We start from the raw sequence: 17,222 nt of genomic DNA on the forward strand, positions 1-17,222 counted from the left end.
GACACGCACTGCAGTACTGGAATCAAAACAGGAAATGGGAACAAATTCCTGGAATAAATAAAGAACATGCCTACTGGATAATATTCAAAAGGCAAAGGGCATAAGATTTTAAGGGTAGCAAGCAGTGTATAGGTATAAACTACTTCAGGAAATATTGATCATCTTTGGAAAAGCTTTCCCTCCCCAGAGATGCTGAATATTGAGAAGCCTGAGCATGAGTAAGTTCCTACTCCCTTTGTACTGCACAACCAGCTACAGACTGGTGACATTTCAGAGAGTTTACATTTCAATTAAGGATCCCAAAATATACACCAGCACACTGGAATAAAAACAAGGCTTAGCCTTCACTCTTAGGAGTACAAAAGCTATTTTATCTGGACCTGCAGTTGTTACATGACTGTTTCCAAAACAGTGTGACTTAAGTGCAGAGAAATACATGATACAGCAAAGTGTCTGGCACCTGCTGAGCTTTTACAAATTGAATAAAACCCAGGTTTAAGAGGCCCAAAACTTTCAATGAGAATGCAGTTTACATTTCTTTAGGACAAGGTTCATTGATCCTCACCTCCTTTGTCTCCTCAGGGTCCGAGTGATCCACGGTTACATATAAATCATTCTGCAGGTACTTCAGTGCACTAAGAGGGTCAGTCTGAGCTTTCTCCTCAAACCTGCAGAGAAGAGGCAGAAAACTTGAGCACAGCCATATCCTTCAGGTCTAAGTACTACTGGTTCAACAGAGAGCAAAACCCATCTAACAAACCCAGTACTTCCAAAAAAAACCACATTAGTGAGCCTCATGTTTGATGGAATTTCAAGCCAGACTGAAATATGGAAGAGGGTTTTTTGGGGTGTAAAGGAGTTAAAAGGGCAAAGTATTACATTCTTACTAAAAATATTCAAAAGCATATGCACAGAAACTTCTTGATACATAAATATAAAATCTTGAGTACACCTTGTCTTTCACAAATGAAGTAAAATGTGAGTAGCATCTCAAAGCAGACACAGGCAAGCCTTGAGCACTTCAGTCCCTGGGATATTAACATCCCACCCTTGGAAAGAGCACAGCTCCACAATCCTGCACACCACCACCATTATTTCCTCATTTTCTATTAATGAACAGGAACTGCAACGTCTGTGAATTCCCTCAAGAAGTGAACAGAGCCCTCAGGATATGATTCTGGGCTCAGCATACTCAGTGAGCAGAGCTGCTTCCCTGCAGCACTGAGCTGGTTGCATAAGCCTAGAAAGGATGAGGTTTAAAATCATCTTTTTCCTCCTCTCACCTACCCCTGAGTGCAGCATCTTACTGTTTGTCATCTTATCATATTGTTATTTTTTTTATTTGGGTCATCTACCTGGCTATTTATATCACAGTGGACATGTGCAGCCTGAATTTTGAAACTGCCTAAAGATGTCAGTGATTGAGCAGCACAGGGAGCACAAAGACCTTGTCTGTCACCTGATGCATCTGACAGTTTGGTCACTACACATGGTTTCAAACACTGCCATAGATTTTCTCAGATGACATCACCATGGTCCAGAGAGCTGAAGTGCTTTAAATGAGTGGAAACACTGCCTTTCCCTTGGAAACCTTGCTCTTTCCCACCTGCCCAGCCTCTCTGAGTGGTACTGAACAAGTTAATAGGAAAAACAGGACTCAGGCTGATGCTGTGGGTTTGCTGTGGATCAGTATCTGTTCTGCTACCCAGAGTTTGGGGCAGTGCAGATAAAGGGCAGCCAGTGACTCCACAGCAATTCAGCTCCAGCCAGGCACCCATCCCACCATCCCTGGCTGCTCAGGTTTGGCTCCCTCACATAGATCCCAAAAATGGGAGCATGGTGCATAACCCCCAAACTTCTGCCAGGTAACACACAACAACATTTCCTACAAGCGCAATTTAAGCAAGTAGAAACAAATAATGCAGAGCTGTCTCTGGAGGCTGCACAGCTGCATTTCCACACCACCACATCTGGGTTTAATAAACCTCCCAGATAACTGGGCAAGGCCTTTATTAATTCTTGTAGGTATTCACATCTACCGTGTGGCTAATCTCAGTGTCTCACCCAGCCGCAGTGGCTGTGAGCTGAGTACAGCAATTTGCTTGCTGCCTCAGAAATAAAATACCATCAGGTATTTTAACCTGACCTTCTAACTCTTGGCAGAGCCTGATAACAAAGTATTCTCCCCCAGAATGCAGGGAGAGCTATTTACTGCTTTCAAATGATTTGCTGGGCCCTGAAAGGCTCTCTCACTGCTGCAATTTCTTGACTAAGGCAACACCATAAGCTTGATTTTGAAAAGCTGTTGCCCTTAATAGCAAATATAAGGCAGCTCTGAAGCATCCAAAGTGCAAGAAGCACTGCAGTGTAGCTGAATTCTGCCTAAGTGAGCTCTTTCAGGAGTTTCTGAATGAGAAACTCTGATGACCTCACCACGGTTGAGTCTCAGATGTGCAAAGGCATCCAGCCCCCAGACTTCATTAGCATCCTTGCAGGCTGTTACTATCTCCAAGCACAGTGTTTCCAAAACATACTCCACTTCCTTGGGAGGTGACAGCACCAAAACACATGTTGATGAGCAGCAGAGTGAAAAGGGAATCTAAAAATTCCCCATGACTCCCCACACAATAACCAGATTCTTCTAGTTTTAGAATAGCATGGGCAAAATGAATCAAGTTAATTTAGTAGTTTAGTCCTGGCCCACTGCTTTTTATTAAAATAATTTTTAAAAATAATCAAGAAATATGCAGAAGGTTTAGAAGGGACCTTGAAGAGCATCTAGTTTCATATGTCACAAAATGGTTTATGAGAAATTTGAGTCTTAGCAACTTGAAAAAAAAACAGACACTTGGAAAAGGAAATTGCAAACCACCTTTGTTTCTATACCTGTGCTTTCTGATGAGGTATTTGCAGTGTCTTAGCAGATATTCCTTTGAAGGTCGACAGAGCTTCAGAGACCAGAAATCATCTAATCTCATCTTTGGAGAGCAGGATTTACCAGGATTCCCTCCAAATAAGTAATGAACCTAAGGAAATGAGAGGCAGATCAAAAAATTGATTGTTTGTGTAAATCTACTGAACAAAGACAATTTACTATGTCAGCAGCTTTGCAGAGGTTTATTCTGGTGGAATAAACTCTGCCTTTTAGACAAGTTGCTCCATCTTATTATCAGCCTCACTTTGTCCCCATAGAGATCAAGAAAGTTCTCCTAAACAATTCACATTTTAAGATAATAAAAGAGTTGTACTGTTAGAACATCCCTTTAGCAGATACCTGAGATATTTACAAATGAACATCCAAAATGCACACAAAATCTTTCTTTAGGAAAAGCCTATGAGAACGATAAATCCTTAAGCACTGAGAAAGTGAGCTGGAAGTCCTGAAGATGTCCAAAGTAAAGTGAGAGCAAGCCCAGTCCAGCAACATTCTAGACTTTGAGAGAGGCAAACTTCCAGAAGAGTGGCAGTGTCACAAAAGGACTGTTTATTTCTTCACTACATTTTTCTTCCTATCGTGTGGTAATTTCAGACTCTGAACTGTTGATATTAAACATGCTACAAAGGACCTTCAAATACTGAAATTTAACAAGTCCAACAGCCTACCTTTCCCCATGGCTTTAAAAATAATCACTCAAAACAATGTATTCTGCATCCCACTGCTGAAGGCTCGCCTTATTTATATCAGAGGAGTTTAGAAAGGTCATTGGAACAGAGGTTTCTAAAAATAAGACTCTTCAAAACAAGCACATCAAACAGCTCCTCAGATAAAGCTGGGCAACAGTGATGATTTAGCAACCTTCAGAGTAACTCAGAAAATACTACTTTCTCATGGTGCCTTACACATAAAAGTAAAAGCAGAACAGTATTTACTTATTTACTGTATCATTACAGTGAAGACAACAAGCAATTCAATTTCCCCATACAGAATCTGCACCCATTCCTCCTTAAAATCCCTCAAGTTTTGGGCTATCTAGGTTTCCCAAATTTGATTAGCATCCCACAGAATGCAAGACTAAAACATGTTTTTCTTTAACTCAGACTGTTTCAGACTAGGGAGAATTTTTAGAAAAATCCACGAAAGGACCAGTAAACGTGTCACAGTAATTTAAATTCATGAGTTTATGAACCTAATCTCTGGGTTTGTGCTATACTGCTTAATATCTACAAAGCTTTAAGTTTACTGAGCTGTCATATACACTAAACCAAATTTTAAGTCTATTGAAGTATGAATGTGTCCACTGGAGGCTGACAGTGCTAAAGAATGACAGTTCCTTCTGACATGCAGGGCAAAGTCAGGCACCTCTGATTCAGAGGATTCTTAACTGTGATTAGTTCATTCAAACACATCTTTTCCTAGAAATTTTGGTAACTATCTGTTCTCATTTATTCAACAACAGGTGAGATTAAATCCCTGAGGATAATGAATGAAGCTTTGTGTGTTCTGAAGTGTGAGAACAGATCTCATGTTTACTTCAAATTGACATTCAAAGTAGTTTAGCACCTTATTTCAAAGTATGGGAAGTGGGAGTTATTCACCATATTAATCCAAACATTCAAAAAGGATATTTATCATCTTTAAGGAAATAGCTATATCCTCAGAGCAAAAATACTTTTTAAAAAAATTATCTCTTTTTACCTTGTGTAACTCATCATACACCAGCTGATGGGCAAACCTTGGGCAGGGCTCCTCTTCCTGAAGGCTTTTACCTGGATTCTCTTTGGCTGCTTGGTCATTCTTATAGACACAAGACCTGAAATTCAAAGCAGTAAAGAATTATTAGCTGTACCTACAGGAAGCACAAAAAGTTGCTGAAAGGCTGGAGGGTACAAATGATGTAAAACACTAAAGATTTTCTTACTTCTCTTTATGCTGTCCTCTATTATCCCATCCTATCCTTAGCTCTACAAAGAATCCAGCCAGCAATCAGAGATCTTCTTGGCTGAAAACAGTCCTCAAGCACAAGTTAAACAGGAAAAAATTCTAGAAAATTATTTGTCATGAGCTTTGGGGAGCTCTTCAGACGTCACATTACTTGCCTACAGAACTGTCAGCATGAAGTAGTTTTTTATGATGGAAGAAAACATCTTGGACCCAGTAGAGCTTTAGACCACATATTATAGTAGAGGTAGTATTTCAGTCAGTGATTTCCAAGCAGACTTAGATTATAACTGAGAATTCCCTTTTAAAAAACAACACTCACACCTTTTGAAGTGATTGACCCCACTTTAGAAGAGGCCTTGAACACAAAATCTCTGTCAGTTCTGGAAAGGAACAGTGGCAATGAGCTACGAAGTACAAAACCAGGAGATATTTTGTCAGAATATCCCTTTTGGCACGGAGACTTCTCCATCACCATTCACTTGCACCAGTTTCCTCAGTTTCTAAGAATTAGAGCCATGTACACTGCTATTAACAACTTACACTGGACTGAATTTGCTGCACTGGACCTGAATCCTGGCCTTGAACCCTTCCTGCAGGAAAAGCCTTTTTTAACTGCTCACTTCCCCTCATCCCCTCCACCTGGCTTCAATAAAGATGTTCACATGATTTCCCTCCCTCATTTGGATCACTGCCATTATTACCTCTAAAGACAATGGAAAAAGAGGTGCTAAAGAGAACTCAGCTATCTTTCACAACTTTCAACAATTCCACAGTTAATAGAGGTCACAGAGCTGCTTTATGAAGACAGGATTGCTTTCTAAATAAAGTCAGTGTGGAAGTCAGAAGTTAAGACTTACCAGCTGTTCCTCACGATGTCATAAATCCAGAAGGAATTCCTCACGTTCTCTTCCCGCTTCTCCTTGTCTTTACTGAGCCCTGACAAGACGTGGATTTCATTCAGTTCAGGATCAATGGTGGCCCTTTGAGTGAAACCTGTCATTGGAACTGAGAAAAGAAAAGAAAAGTTACACTCTGGAAGTAACGGAGGATGCAGGAAAGGATCCAAGAATGAGGCAAATGAGTTTCCTTCCCCCTGCAATTCAGCAGATCACCATGCAGAGGCCAACTTCTTCCCTGTTAAAACCAAGTCCAATGAAAATTCTTTTCTTCTCTTCCTATCTCTGACTCTTGGAAGAAAAAACAAACCATTCTGAGAGCTGCTGTTTCCTAGGAAAAGATATGGACAGAGCCATGTGGGAGATGACCAGCTCAGAAATGAGGATTAGCTGCCTAATATAGAGCTGAATGACCAGATGACCCTTACAAATATGAATGGAGTGATTTTTGTTATTGTCTCATCTGTAAAAGGAAGCATTGATTGCAGAAAGCTTAATTGCAAAAGCTGGGAAACTCCAAAAAATTCAAGATGACCTCTCAGTTCTGTAGCTCACAACCCTGCAGGACAAAGATATCAAAGAAGTTTTTTGTATTTTCTGAAGAGTTGTGGCGTAATTACTAAACTATTCTTCTGTCCCACCTTCAGATTTAGAAATATGGCGAAATCCTACGGATTCCAATAGTTTTCACCATAATTCCCTGAAAAAAAGGTCAGCAAATTTGTTTGGCAGTCCTTTTTGTTTGTTGTGTAATTCCCCGTTTCCTGTTTCCCTAGGCAACCACCCTTCCAAAATGTATTTGTGAAGGGCACGTGATCTTTGTTTACAGATCCTGTTTGTCTCCTTTCTCTTTCTGGGTCAGTTTACAAAGGCTGGTAAAGGTTCCTGGCCTTCGGTCAAGATTTTGGCATGAAAAATTCTCAGAACTCTTGTATTTTGCAAATTCTTCCTTGCAATTAACTGAACTGCCCCCACGGCCTAGAAAAAGAGCCCTATGTTAATAAAATGTTTAATATTGCCGTTGGGGAATACACAAAATGGTATTTTGGAAACCTATTCTGTAAGTGGTTTAATTCTCACGCTTCAGTCTTTTCATTAGGCCAGGAAAGCAATAAAGGAATTAAAAAATTCTGAGTAGAATTTAGTTCTCTACAATTTTAGCCCTTACTGAAGAATTTAGCAACACCATAAAACCTAAGCATTTCTTAAAAAAAAAAAAAATCTTAATTCTCATGTAAATTTAAATAGAAACTGGAATATATTTGGGTAACTCAGACTCCTTTTGACAAAATCCTTCCTTATGATTTTACAGGAGGAAGAGGCTTTGGAGCCCTCATCAGCATAAACCTGTCTAGTTTGGCCTCCAATTTTGCCACAATATTTTAAAGGAAAATGAATCCAGTTTATAAGCAAAATGGGTGGTAGAAAAGAGAAAAAAAAGAGGGAATAACACTGACACAACAATGGCTACATACCTTGTTTTATCTGCAAACCACAAAGAACTTTGTTTTTTAAATAAGGCAAATGAGGACTGTGAAAGTCATCCCGTAAGGAAATTGAGAACAGAAAGACAACTACAGACTAAAAATTGCTAATTTTTCAAAAGTATCATGCAATATGTTTGCTTGCATAGTCAGGGACTAAGTTGCTGACCCAAAAGGATTAAATTCAAGGCCTGCTTGAGACATTTCTGGCAGGAGAGCCATCTAAATTTGATCAGCAATGCTAATGCACATGGAAAATGTCTTTGCAACCCTATCTGCTGCTCTGAACATTTGAGACCAAGCTGGGAATATTAAAAAAAAAAAAAAAAAACAAAAAAAAAAAAACCCCTGTGCAAATCTTCAGAGCACTAATACCTCATTGAAATGAAAATTATTATAATCATGAGGAACATAGCTGCTCTCTTACCATTGATACTCAAAGCATCTGAAACTTGTCTATGGAAGTCCCATCCCTCCTCCTGAAATGTTGTTAAATAAATTAATTTTGTATCTCGTTTATGCTCGATTTCCCGAAGCTGAAATTATTATTTAAATAATGAAGGAGGGAAAAGCTGCCAAAGTTCAGCGCTGGTGGCTTTTTTCCTCTTGATATTAAGAATAGAATTCATCTACAGCAACTGCAATCAAACCAAGATTCAAGTCAAGTAATTTCAGGCTTCCCTCAGCTGTAAATCAATCTCTTCTTGAGACTGGTTGAAATGCAGAATGCCTAGAAAAGTACCAGAAATATAAATCCCCACATTTACTAAGGGCTGGGACAAGGAGTAACTTACATAAACTCTGTGACCTATCTAAGCAACTGGGTAGAAACTGTATTTAAGTAGTGCCTTAGGCAAGAAAGAGTTGACATCTGGTCTTTTGCAGAGGAGGACAAAATGAGAAAGTTGGATGCAGTGTCATTAAAAAAAACCCATAACACAAATTTGATAAACAAGTCCCTGAAAATAAATAGACAGTAAGACAAGATACTACAGAGTGGGCAGGAAAAGCTGTGATGCTTTAAACCCAACAGAAACATCAAAAAGATGTTTCCCAAGGAAGTCTGATCCTTGCCAGAGCAAAAGGGCTCCATAAAAACCTCAGGACTGAAATACTTCCACTAGGGGGTAAGAGAGGTTCATCATTTGCAAGTGCAGCAGACTGGCAGGAACTGTTGGACAGAATTCAAACGAGAATGGTTGGAGTATTAGAGAGGGACACGGGCTGGAAATGTCGGAAAAATACTTGTGACATTTAGGTAACAAAATGTACACTGGGAAGGAAATCTAATTGAGCATGGGCAAGAAAACTGAACCTGTAAACATGGGTCTGTAACAGAGACAATAATTGAAGGCTTAGGATGTATTTTTTTAAATTTTAGGACTTGGGAGAAAAAAGTCAAATAACAAATAACAGTGCATTTCCAGATCTGTTATTTACAATGTAGTAGATCCAAGGGGTGAATGAAGTGGTAAGAAAGGCTCCACGCAAGTTCCCTCACTTGCGCTTCTCCACAGAAATGTAAGATCAGCTTTGGAGCAAATCCCCACCAATTCCACACCTTTCAGGGCACCTCTTGGGTCAGCTGTAGGCAGCCAGCTGCAAAGACAAAGCAGTGACTGAGGCCTTAGCCCTGGGTGTTTCGAACACTGGCCTGCGGCTACATGGCATTAACTTGGCTCCTATGACAATACATCACTTATTGAAGAGGAAAAGCTGTAGAGAGAAATCACTGAACACCACACAACCCTACAAAGTCTGGAAGATGGTGAATGCTTTTCCTTTGCTACTGAATGTTTTCTTCCCCCTTAATCTCATTAACCAGCCTATAGCAGAAAGGCAGTAACTACCTGAAAATAAGAGGTCTGAATCCTTGCCTGGGAACTTAGTATTTTCATTCATTTTTACCCAGTAAAAATTAAAAGCTTGTGGCCTCAATATTTAAATACAATATTCAGCCACACAGGCCTGGAGTTTGCAACCAGTTCCATAAGCAAGCAATAATTCCTGAGCAAGCTCCGAGGAGATGCTGTGCAGCTCTGTACAGTGGAATTTCCATTTAAATAAAACACACAGGAAAAGCTGTCCTCTGAAAGTGACACCTAATCATGGAACAGCCCTGTTCCCACTACCACAGTCCCTGCTTACAGGAGTTTATGGGATCACAGTGATCATTTCAGCCAGCTGAATATTTTTTAGCTGGCGTGTGCAAACAGCTACAGTTGTTTCAAGCACAACCTTGGCTGCTGCCAGTATCAAAGCAAGAAAAGAGTTTTTACACAGAGATAGAGCTTGCAAAGCAGGAAATTTAAATTCAAGGAATTCTAGGGTGGTTTGTGTTAAGGGACCTTAAAGATCATCCAGTGCCACCTGCTACAGGCAGGGACCCCTTCCATTACTCCAGGTTGCTCCAACTCCCATCCTACCTGGCCTTGGACATTTCCAGGGATCCAGGGGTAGCCTCTGCCCTCTGGGCAACCTGAAGTCAAGTTTATGGTTACAGAGATGTGGCTCTCATAGTACTGGACAGCATTTTGGAAATTACATCTCATCTCTTACATTTGAGGAGATACTACAGCAAATTTTTCTACACACTTTGAAACAAAACAACGGCAAAACAATGCTATAAATTTACAGTCTACAGACCAGGCCTGAAGGATTCATGAAGGATAAATAAGGGAAGCAAATTCACTGACAGGGTTTTAGTGCCACCTGAGTTATGAAACCCTCAGAACATGTGACTGCCAGTCCCACTGCAAGCGATTCACAAGAATCCTCCCTCCTTGTGATGCCTTTGATTACAAAATTGGGAGAAAACTTCATCACATGGATACTGCTGCTCACCAGAATCTGGCACCTCCCAGCGGATTAATTTTTATAAAGTGGTAGGTGCAAATTATTCCAAGCCACTCCTTGTAGTTCCTACAAAGTGGAAGCAGCACCTCCCCCAGACTTTAATGGAGCAAGTCATGGTGAGTGATAGCACCAGGCCAGCTGTAGACACAGCAAGATAATGATTATCCTCTTGGATTTTTCCTGATGAGACTGCATCTGGCAGTCTGCCAAGGAGCAGCTAAGGAGACCATCTGAGCAGTTTGGTTGTCATGTTGACAAAGCAACAATCCAACGTGCAACGCTCGGGTGTCTCTGAAATTTTGGAAAAAAACAGTCAGTCAGTAAATCTGAATGGAATTCTGAGCTATGGCAGCTCTGCAAGGCACCCCTAGGATCTGGTGACTGCCTCTCCCGCTCCTCACCTTCACAGGTAGAGGAAAGGATTTGGAGATGAGTTCTGAGAAGCACCTCACAAGATGAAAAGCACATAAGATCCCTCACAAAACAAAATGCTTCCATGGCAAGGATGTGCTGGCCACTGGCAACACCTTACCTGAACACAGGCACAACATGCCAGGTGTCACTAAGAGGTGATGAAAATCCAGCCTGTCTGAGCTGGATCCCAGCCATGCTGAGATTATCTATCTATTTTCATTCATGTTCTTGTGACTTTGCCTTGTTTCCTGGGCTGGGCTGTGTCGCCTCTGTCCGTGGTACTTAACCATGAAATTCCCCATCCATCAGGTGCACAGCTGTGTATGTGAAACGAGCACCTGTCCAACAAGAGCCCTGGGAGCTTCCCAGGGAGCTTAAAAACTAGGCTTAGCTTTAAAATCTGTAGGCTGCCCTTAAGAACCATTTCACCATTACAATGAGCCACAAGAACTTTTAAGGCTTGCTCACATTTGACTTTGGAAGTTACTTGATGCCAAAGGATATAAGATGCTCTGCACATCCTCTTGCAGAAGGAGCTCTCCCTCTGAGCAGGAGCTCTGACACACCACCTGAGTCAGGGCCAGAGGGGATTATCACAGAAACTTCAACCAGAAGTGCTGCCATGAGCTCCCTCAGAGCTGAAATGACTGTCCACAATTAGTCATGGGACTAAGGGATTTAAGAAAGCTCCCACTCCAGCCCTTAGGGACACCTGGGACTGATGGCATCTCCAGACCACCTGTGTGTTTCAGATATACGTGATTTTTGTTCGCTGGGGGGGGGTTTATGTTGCTTGAATGTTGTTTATGTGCTTTTTAAAGCAATTAAAATATAAAACTGCTCTAAAAGTGTGTCCATCAACATAAACATTTCTGTCTCTCCTCCAAATACAAACTCTATTCAACGGTACTAAAACACCTCTAATTTGCACCTCTGTTGTTTTCCTTCACATCCAAGACATCCCCACAGGTGCCTGTCTAAATTTGTTAGAATTATATATTTTACTTCAAATTAAGAAAATTTAAGTGATACTTATCACCCATCATTCCCAAACACATCAGCCTTCCAAGGAGCTGGTCTAAGGATCAACATCAGATGCACAAACAAAAGCAAAGAAATGCTGAACAGCACAAATATCTCAGAAGATGAAAGCAGCAAAACCAACATATCATTACCATGGTTTTATAGCACTGCAACAACTCTGTGTTATGATAATCCTTATTATCCATTTCACTACTTTTTAGAAAAAAAAATCCCTACTCCATGAGATATTTAAACAAATGTACAATTAAGTTCTTTTAGAAAGGGTAAAAATCAAAATAGCTCAACTAAGAATAGAACTGAATGCCACATGCGAGCCAGGAACAAAATGTAATCATGGGACTTTATAGGAACATCTAGGTCAGGCATCCTCAACTTGACTCATCACACTGAGCAGCTTAAAACTTCACAGCGACCAGGCAGGCAATCACTTTGTTCAGACAGATCAAAATGGTGTATCACTACCTAACAAGAGCACAATAAAGACTTGCTTTTTTGGGGTGAAAATAGCGCTGTCAACGTTTGCTGTCTGAATGTAATAAGCATTTTGTTCTTTTCCTGTTAAAATGCAAATTATCTCCGTGTTTTCTTTCAAAAGCAATGGAAACGTTCAAATCTCTTTGTTTACTTTTCACACACAGGAGAACAGTAAACCAAAAGAATCTACTTGTGAATTATTTCCAGTGAGTCATTTTCTTATTAAAAAAAATACAAAATCTTCTATTCATCACTTCAGGGCCTGTGGGAATGGGGAGAAGGGCTAAAAATTTACTTCATTTCTCATTTATTTTACTGAACACTGAAGTTCATGTATGAAAAGCAGAGCTCAGTGTCCTGACAAACTCAGTATCTTTAAATCTGAAGTACACAAAGGTGTTAGCTTAAAGCCACATCTTTTCAAGCTTCTGGCTATGAAGACATGTAGCTTGAAAAGATCAAAATGGCAGAATGTTACTAATTTCCTGGAGGAAAAAAAAAAAGTTCTTTAAAAGCTCTAAGGACAAAAAAGGGAGTGTGGGTGTGTACAGAGCAGCATCAGGCAATGTGCACCTGAATAAGAGACTGTCAACAATATGAGCTGGTTCTTTCTTGGAAGCACTTGAGTAAATAAATGACTCCAGAGAATTAGAGCTTGGGTACTTTTCTCCCTTATTGGCATAACTAAATTAATGAGCAAACAATAACTCATCACCACCAATAATTGACTTCAGAATTTCAGTAAAATTACTTACTAAAAGTTAAGCCTGATCAAAAGGAGGAGGGCAGCCTAAATTCAAGATTAATTACCTTCCTGGGGTTTTAGTAACTGGAAGAAGAGGAGGCTGGGACTGAATACACAAAACATGAGAAATACTCATAACTTCTGTCCCACAGTGGTACACAGTGCAACTCAAATTTCAAATTCTGATTGGCAGGATGAAGATCAGGGTATTTGTAACAGGAAAATGATGTGCTTATACATGCAGAAAGGCTTTTTGGGAAGAAAGGAACATTTTTCTCTGTCATTTGAGGAGAAAAGGCATGAAATCAGTTCTTCATGGTTATGTTACGGACCTTCTGGGTGTTTTTAAAGACTTCTGTCATACAGAACTACACACAGGATACATAGCTCCAGTGCTATGAATCACACAGAACTGAAGCCCTGATCCCCTCCTCTTCCTTTTTTTTCGCCCTTTTCTGATATTTATTACAAAATATTGCAGGACAACAGCTTGGTCTCATCTTTCTGGTGAAAATAACTTCTGTCCCTCTACTCCAGTTCTCTGCCTCTGAGCACCCTACCTGCCTTTCTGCAGATTATCTTTATCTTATGGCAATTTACACATAGTGAAAACTAGAAAGATAAGAATTTACTTTCTCCTTTCCAGGCTTAAAGACTTTTTTTCAGCCTTTTTTTTGTCTTTGTTAGAGTTTCCAGAAGATGTATTTGTTCTTATTTTGCTGTTGGTTTTTTTTTTTTTTTTTTTTTTGAGGTGCTGTGTGGTTTCATGCATCAATTATTTGTATTGTGCTCAAGATGGAGAGTGTCAAATGACAGAAAGAACAGAAGAGCTGGCAGAAGTTTAACCTGTATAGTGTGGAGTTGACCTGGGTATGGAGGGTTAGTTAAGGATGCCAACCTGATCCCACAGGTTGAACCCGGCCTTTCACCTCCATATTTCTCCTTTTACAATATTTCATCTTTCACAGTCTAGTTCTCATTTGTACCAAGGGAATGTAGTTATCTTCTTACCCATCCCTGAATCTTTCTTTGTGCCATCTGAGATAATGTCCACGTGGTCACTGTCCACATCATAACTGAAGAAGTCGTTCAAGTAAGTCTTTGATCTCTGGCCACCAAACACATATAAGCAGCGATTTTTCTGTAAAACGGGGGGAAAAAAGAAATCTTTACAAGTTCAAGACAGCATGTTGGTCAACTGTGATCATTAACAGCAATATTTATCATAGAATCATAAGTGGTTTGGGTTGGAAGGGACATTAAAGCCCATCCAGTTCCAATCCCCTTCCACTATCCCAGGTTGCTCTGAGTCCCATCCAACCTGGCCTGGAGCACTTCCAGGGATCCAGGGACAGCCATTAATGAATCCTAGAGGACCAGAGATGTCTCTTCTAAGTTTAACATCATTGTGCTCAGGTAACTGATGCAGCCCTGCCTCATCTAGCTTTGACTTCAGCCCATTAAAGCAGCAGCTCGTCTTTCAAGTTTACTATTAAAGAATTAACAGGCCTGCTCTCTAAAGTCCATCATAAAATCACTGTTAAAAACACAACAGGAACAAAAGATAGACTGTAGGAGAAACCATCCAAGTACCAGCACATTACTAAATTCAGTACAGGCAAATGGCAAGGAGCAAGCCAAGAATAACAGGTTTATTGCTTCTTTCAAGTCTGCCAAGTGGAAAGTCCGTAAGAGGCAGATTATTTTTCTTTCAAATGGTTGAGAAAACAGAAAAGGACTTAAACTTCCATGACCTGTGCTTACAGAAACCAGTATTCTTACATTTACCATGGACTCCTATTTGAAAGATCCTCAAGTTCTTGTGCAGAATTTTGTGGGGCAATATATTTTCCACCAGATTTTAAAGAACCATTCAAAACAAAAATAACATTAAAAGCTCAGAAAGCCCAGTATTAACTATAAAAATTCTGATCTTTCACTTGAAAGGGCAAGAGAAGTAAAATCAGCAATTTCTTCAAATTGGTGGGGTTTGAGTTGATGGTATCAGTAAATATTTAAATGGCACAACATTAATTTTAATTCTCTTTACTTCTCTTCTCTTAAATAGACATTTGGTTGATGAACACATCTGGAAAGGCAATGTAAGGCGGCTTTTAATACCCAACATAAAATAAAATGCTATATACACCTCTCCCCCACCTTTCTGCTTCTCCATGAAGCTCTGGATGAAGTGTCCATCATCCCAACTGTTTACAGCTGTTTGCAGCTGCTCAGGACAACAAAGAGCAGCTGGATGCTCCAGCACCAAAGGCTCTGAAGCCTGTGCAACTCAATGCATATCCATTAAGTCTCATTCCAGTAACAACACAGATTATCTACCAGACCAGAAGCTCCTAAATTGCTCTTCTATCTTATAATCTTAAAAATAATACATTTTTAGGTCAAAATGAACCACAACCTTTGTTTCTATTTACTATTATTATACTAAAATCAACACTTTTAAATTCACCTTAATTTTCACTCAAAATTTTATTCAGTTGGAGTCATGAAAGCTCTGAAACTTGAATTAGCACCTCCTGCACTTACCAAAGCAGCATCAGAATGCCAGCAAACATTGAATTAACTGAGACAACATATCACTCAGGAGATTAAAGAGCCCAAAAACTTGCAAGAAAAACCAAAACCAGATGCTCTCCTTAAAGTCAGACATCATAAATCAAAGTAGGGTGTGGATACTTACAGAATGGAACAACATGCAGTGTCCTATCCGGGACTGGATATCCTCGGGTCCGGCGTTGCAGGAATCCTCCCTCAGAAGTTTCCACGTCTGGCACTGGCAGTCAAAAGCAAACAAGCCACTGAACTGAGGCTCACTGGCTCTGCTGTCGTCCACACTGCCATTGCAGGTCAGGATTCGGCCTCCAAAGGTGTAGATCATGTGTTTTTCAGAATCCATGCACATCTGCAAGAAGCAGGGAAGCAGTTTTAAGCAGGTAAGACCTGAACACTTCAAGATCTAATGTTAACACCCCTCTCCTGCAAGCAATGTCTACTCAGCTAAGACAGGGCTCTGCACATCTGAGCCTCCAACAAACAGAAAAGGACACACATCTTCATGGTTGTCAGGTCTTAATCTCATAAAAGAAATTTAAAACACAAATCTAATTTCTATATGCCATTTAATATGCAAAAGAAAAGACTAAATGTACCCTTCATCACTTAAAAAAACTATTGATTTCAGGGAAAAGTACTTCAGAGTCTTTCACAAGGATTCACAGGGGTCTTTTCCATAGTTTCCACAGAAAAGATCCATGGGAATCTTTTCAGGCTATGTCCTTATAGCCAAAGTTAACAGAGTATCTATCACCTTTGGCAATGGTTGTGCAAGGGAGAAGTTCAAAATCACTGCTAATTTACTGCCCAGCAATCAACTCATGCAAAAATCAGTCTGTGATTTGTTACTGAGATTCCATCCCCAGCATACATTCACTGTTACCCCCATTACTGGAACACAAAGTGGGGGCTTAACCCAGCCAAAGATTTCTCATGGGAGTGCAGCAGAAATATGTTTAATCTCCAAACCTAAACTGAGGTTATAGCACACATGAGAAGCACTACAGCACAAATCAAACCAAATCCCCTGACTCCAGGTGATGTTTTCAGACAAAGTGCAAAGCAGAGGGTTACAAAATACCAGAGGGGGGAAAAAAAAGCAAACCAACAGACAAGATTACAGTAAGATAGAAATGCTACTCAGCAAAGCCTACACAAAACACTTCTGGTGCAGCATATTTCTGAAGGTTAAATAAAAACTGCTATTGCAGTAGGTGCTGAGGGAGAGAAGAGGGAGAGCTGCAGACTGACAGAAGTCAGTGAGGCCCTTCTTCCCTGAGAGACAGAACAGGGAAAAAAGGAATCATTTCAAGAGGCAAGCAAGGTACCCAGAGTAGCCTTGCCAGCTGACAATTTCCTTGTGCCTCTTCCCCAACACCTGGGAGACTGGCACTGGTTATTAATAGAACAGAAAGACTGATTGGCTTTTGTTCTGCAGACATGGCGTATCTTTAATTTTCGGTGTCAGCAGAAAGGCACACTGTGCTGGCAAACAACAGCTTTGGTTACAAAACAGCCAGTACCAATAAAAGCTGATCTTGGGCTGCTTTAAAAATGAGTCCTGATGTGCTGTTTCTTGGCGATGCTTCATAAAAAAAAAAAATCAATTGAGAACAAAATACCTTTTTCAAGTAGACAAAAGCCACTGAACACAACATAAGTAAAGAAGTTTTCAATTTGAACACGTGGACAGGTGTGACTTTTTAAAGGATTAGTAGCCATTCCTCTAAGGAGTTTTAAGCTCTATAAAGAAAGCACATTCTACAATTTTTAAATGTAACCAATTTGGAAAGGATCCTGCTCCTGTGTTGGCCTCAGTCCAGCAGTTTGCTTGGAGTATTCTTCCAAAGGTA

General features: G+C 40.2%; 1 protein-coding gene across 1 annotated transcript in view; it reads right to left on the reverse strand.

The window, feature by feature from the left end:
• Nucleotides 1-17,222, reverse strand: part of MKLN1 (muskelin 1) — a 102,971-nt gene that overhangs the window by 18,613 nt on the left and 67,136 nt on the right. The window contains exons 11-16 of the mRNA XM_084206527.1: nucleotides 15,497-15,718; nucleotides 13,807-13,936; nucleotides 5,740-5,887; nucleotides 4,637-4,751; nucleotides 2,887-3,026; nucleotides 566-668 (exon numbers count right to left, since the gene is read on the reverse strand). Of these exons, the coding sequence (XP_084062653.1) occupies nucleotides 566-668; nucleotides 2,887-3,026; nucleotides 4,637-4,751; nucleotides 5,740-5,887; nucleotides 13,807-13,936; nucleotides 15,497-15,718 (858 nt within the window). The remainder of the gene's footprint in view (nucleotides 1-565; nucleotides 669-2,886; nucleotides 3,027-4,636; nucleotides 4,752-5,739; nucleotides 5,888-13,806; nucleotides 13,937-15,496; nucleotides 15,719-17,222) is intronic.

Source organism: Fringilla coelebs (genome assembly GCF_963513975.1).
Source record: "Fringilla coelebs genome assembly, chromosome: 5".
Lineage (NCBI taxonomy): Eukaryota > Metazoa > Chordata > Aves > Passeriformes > Fringillidae > Fringilla > Fringilla coelebs.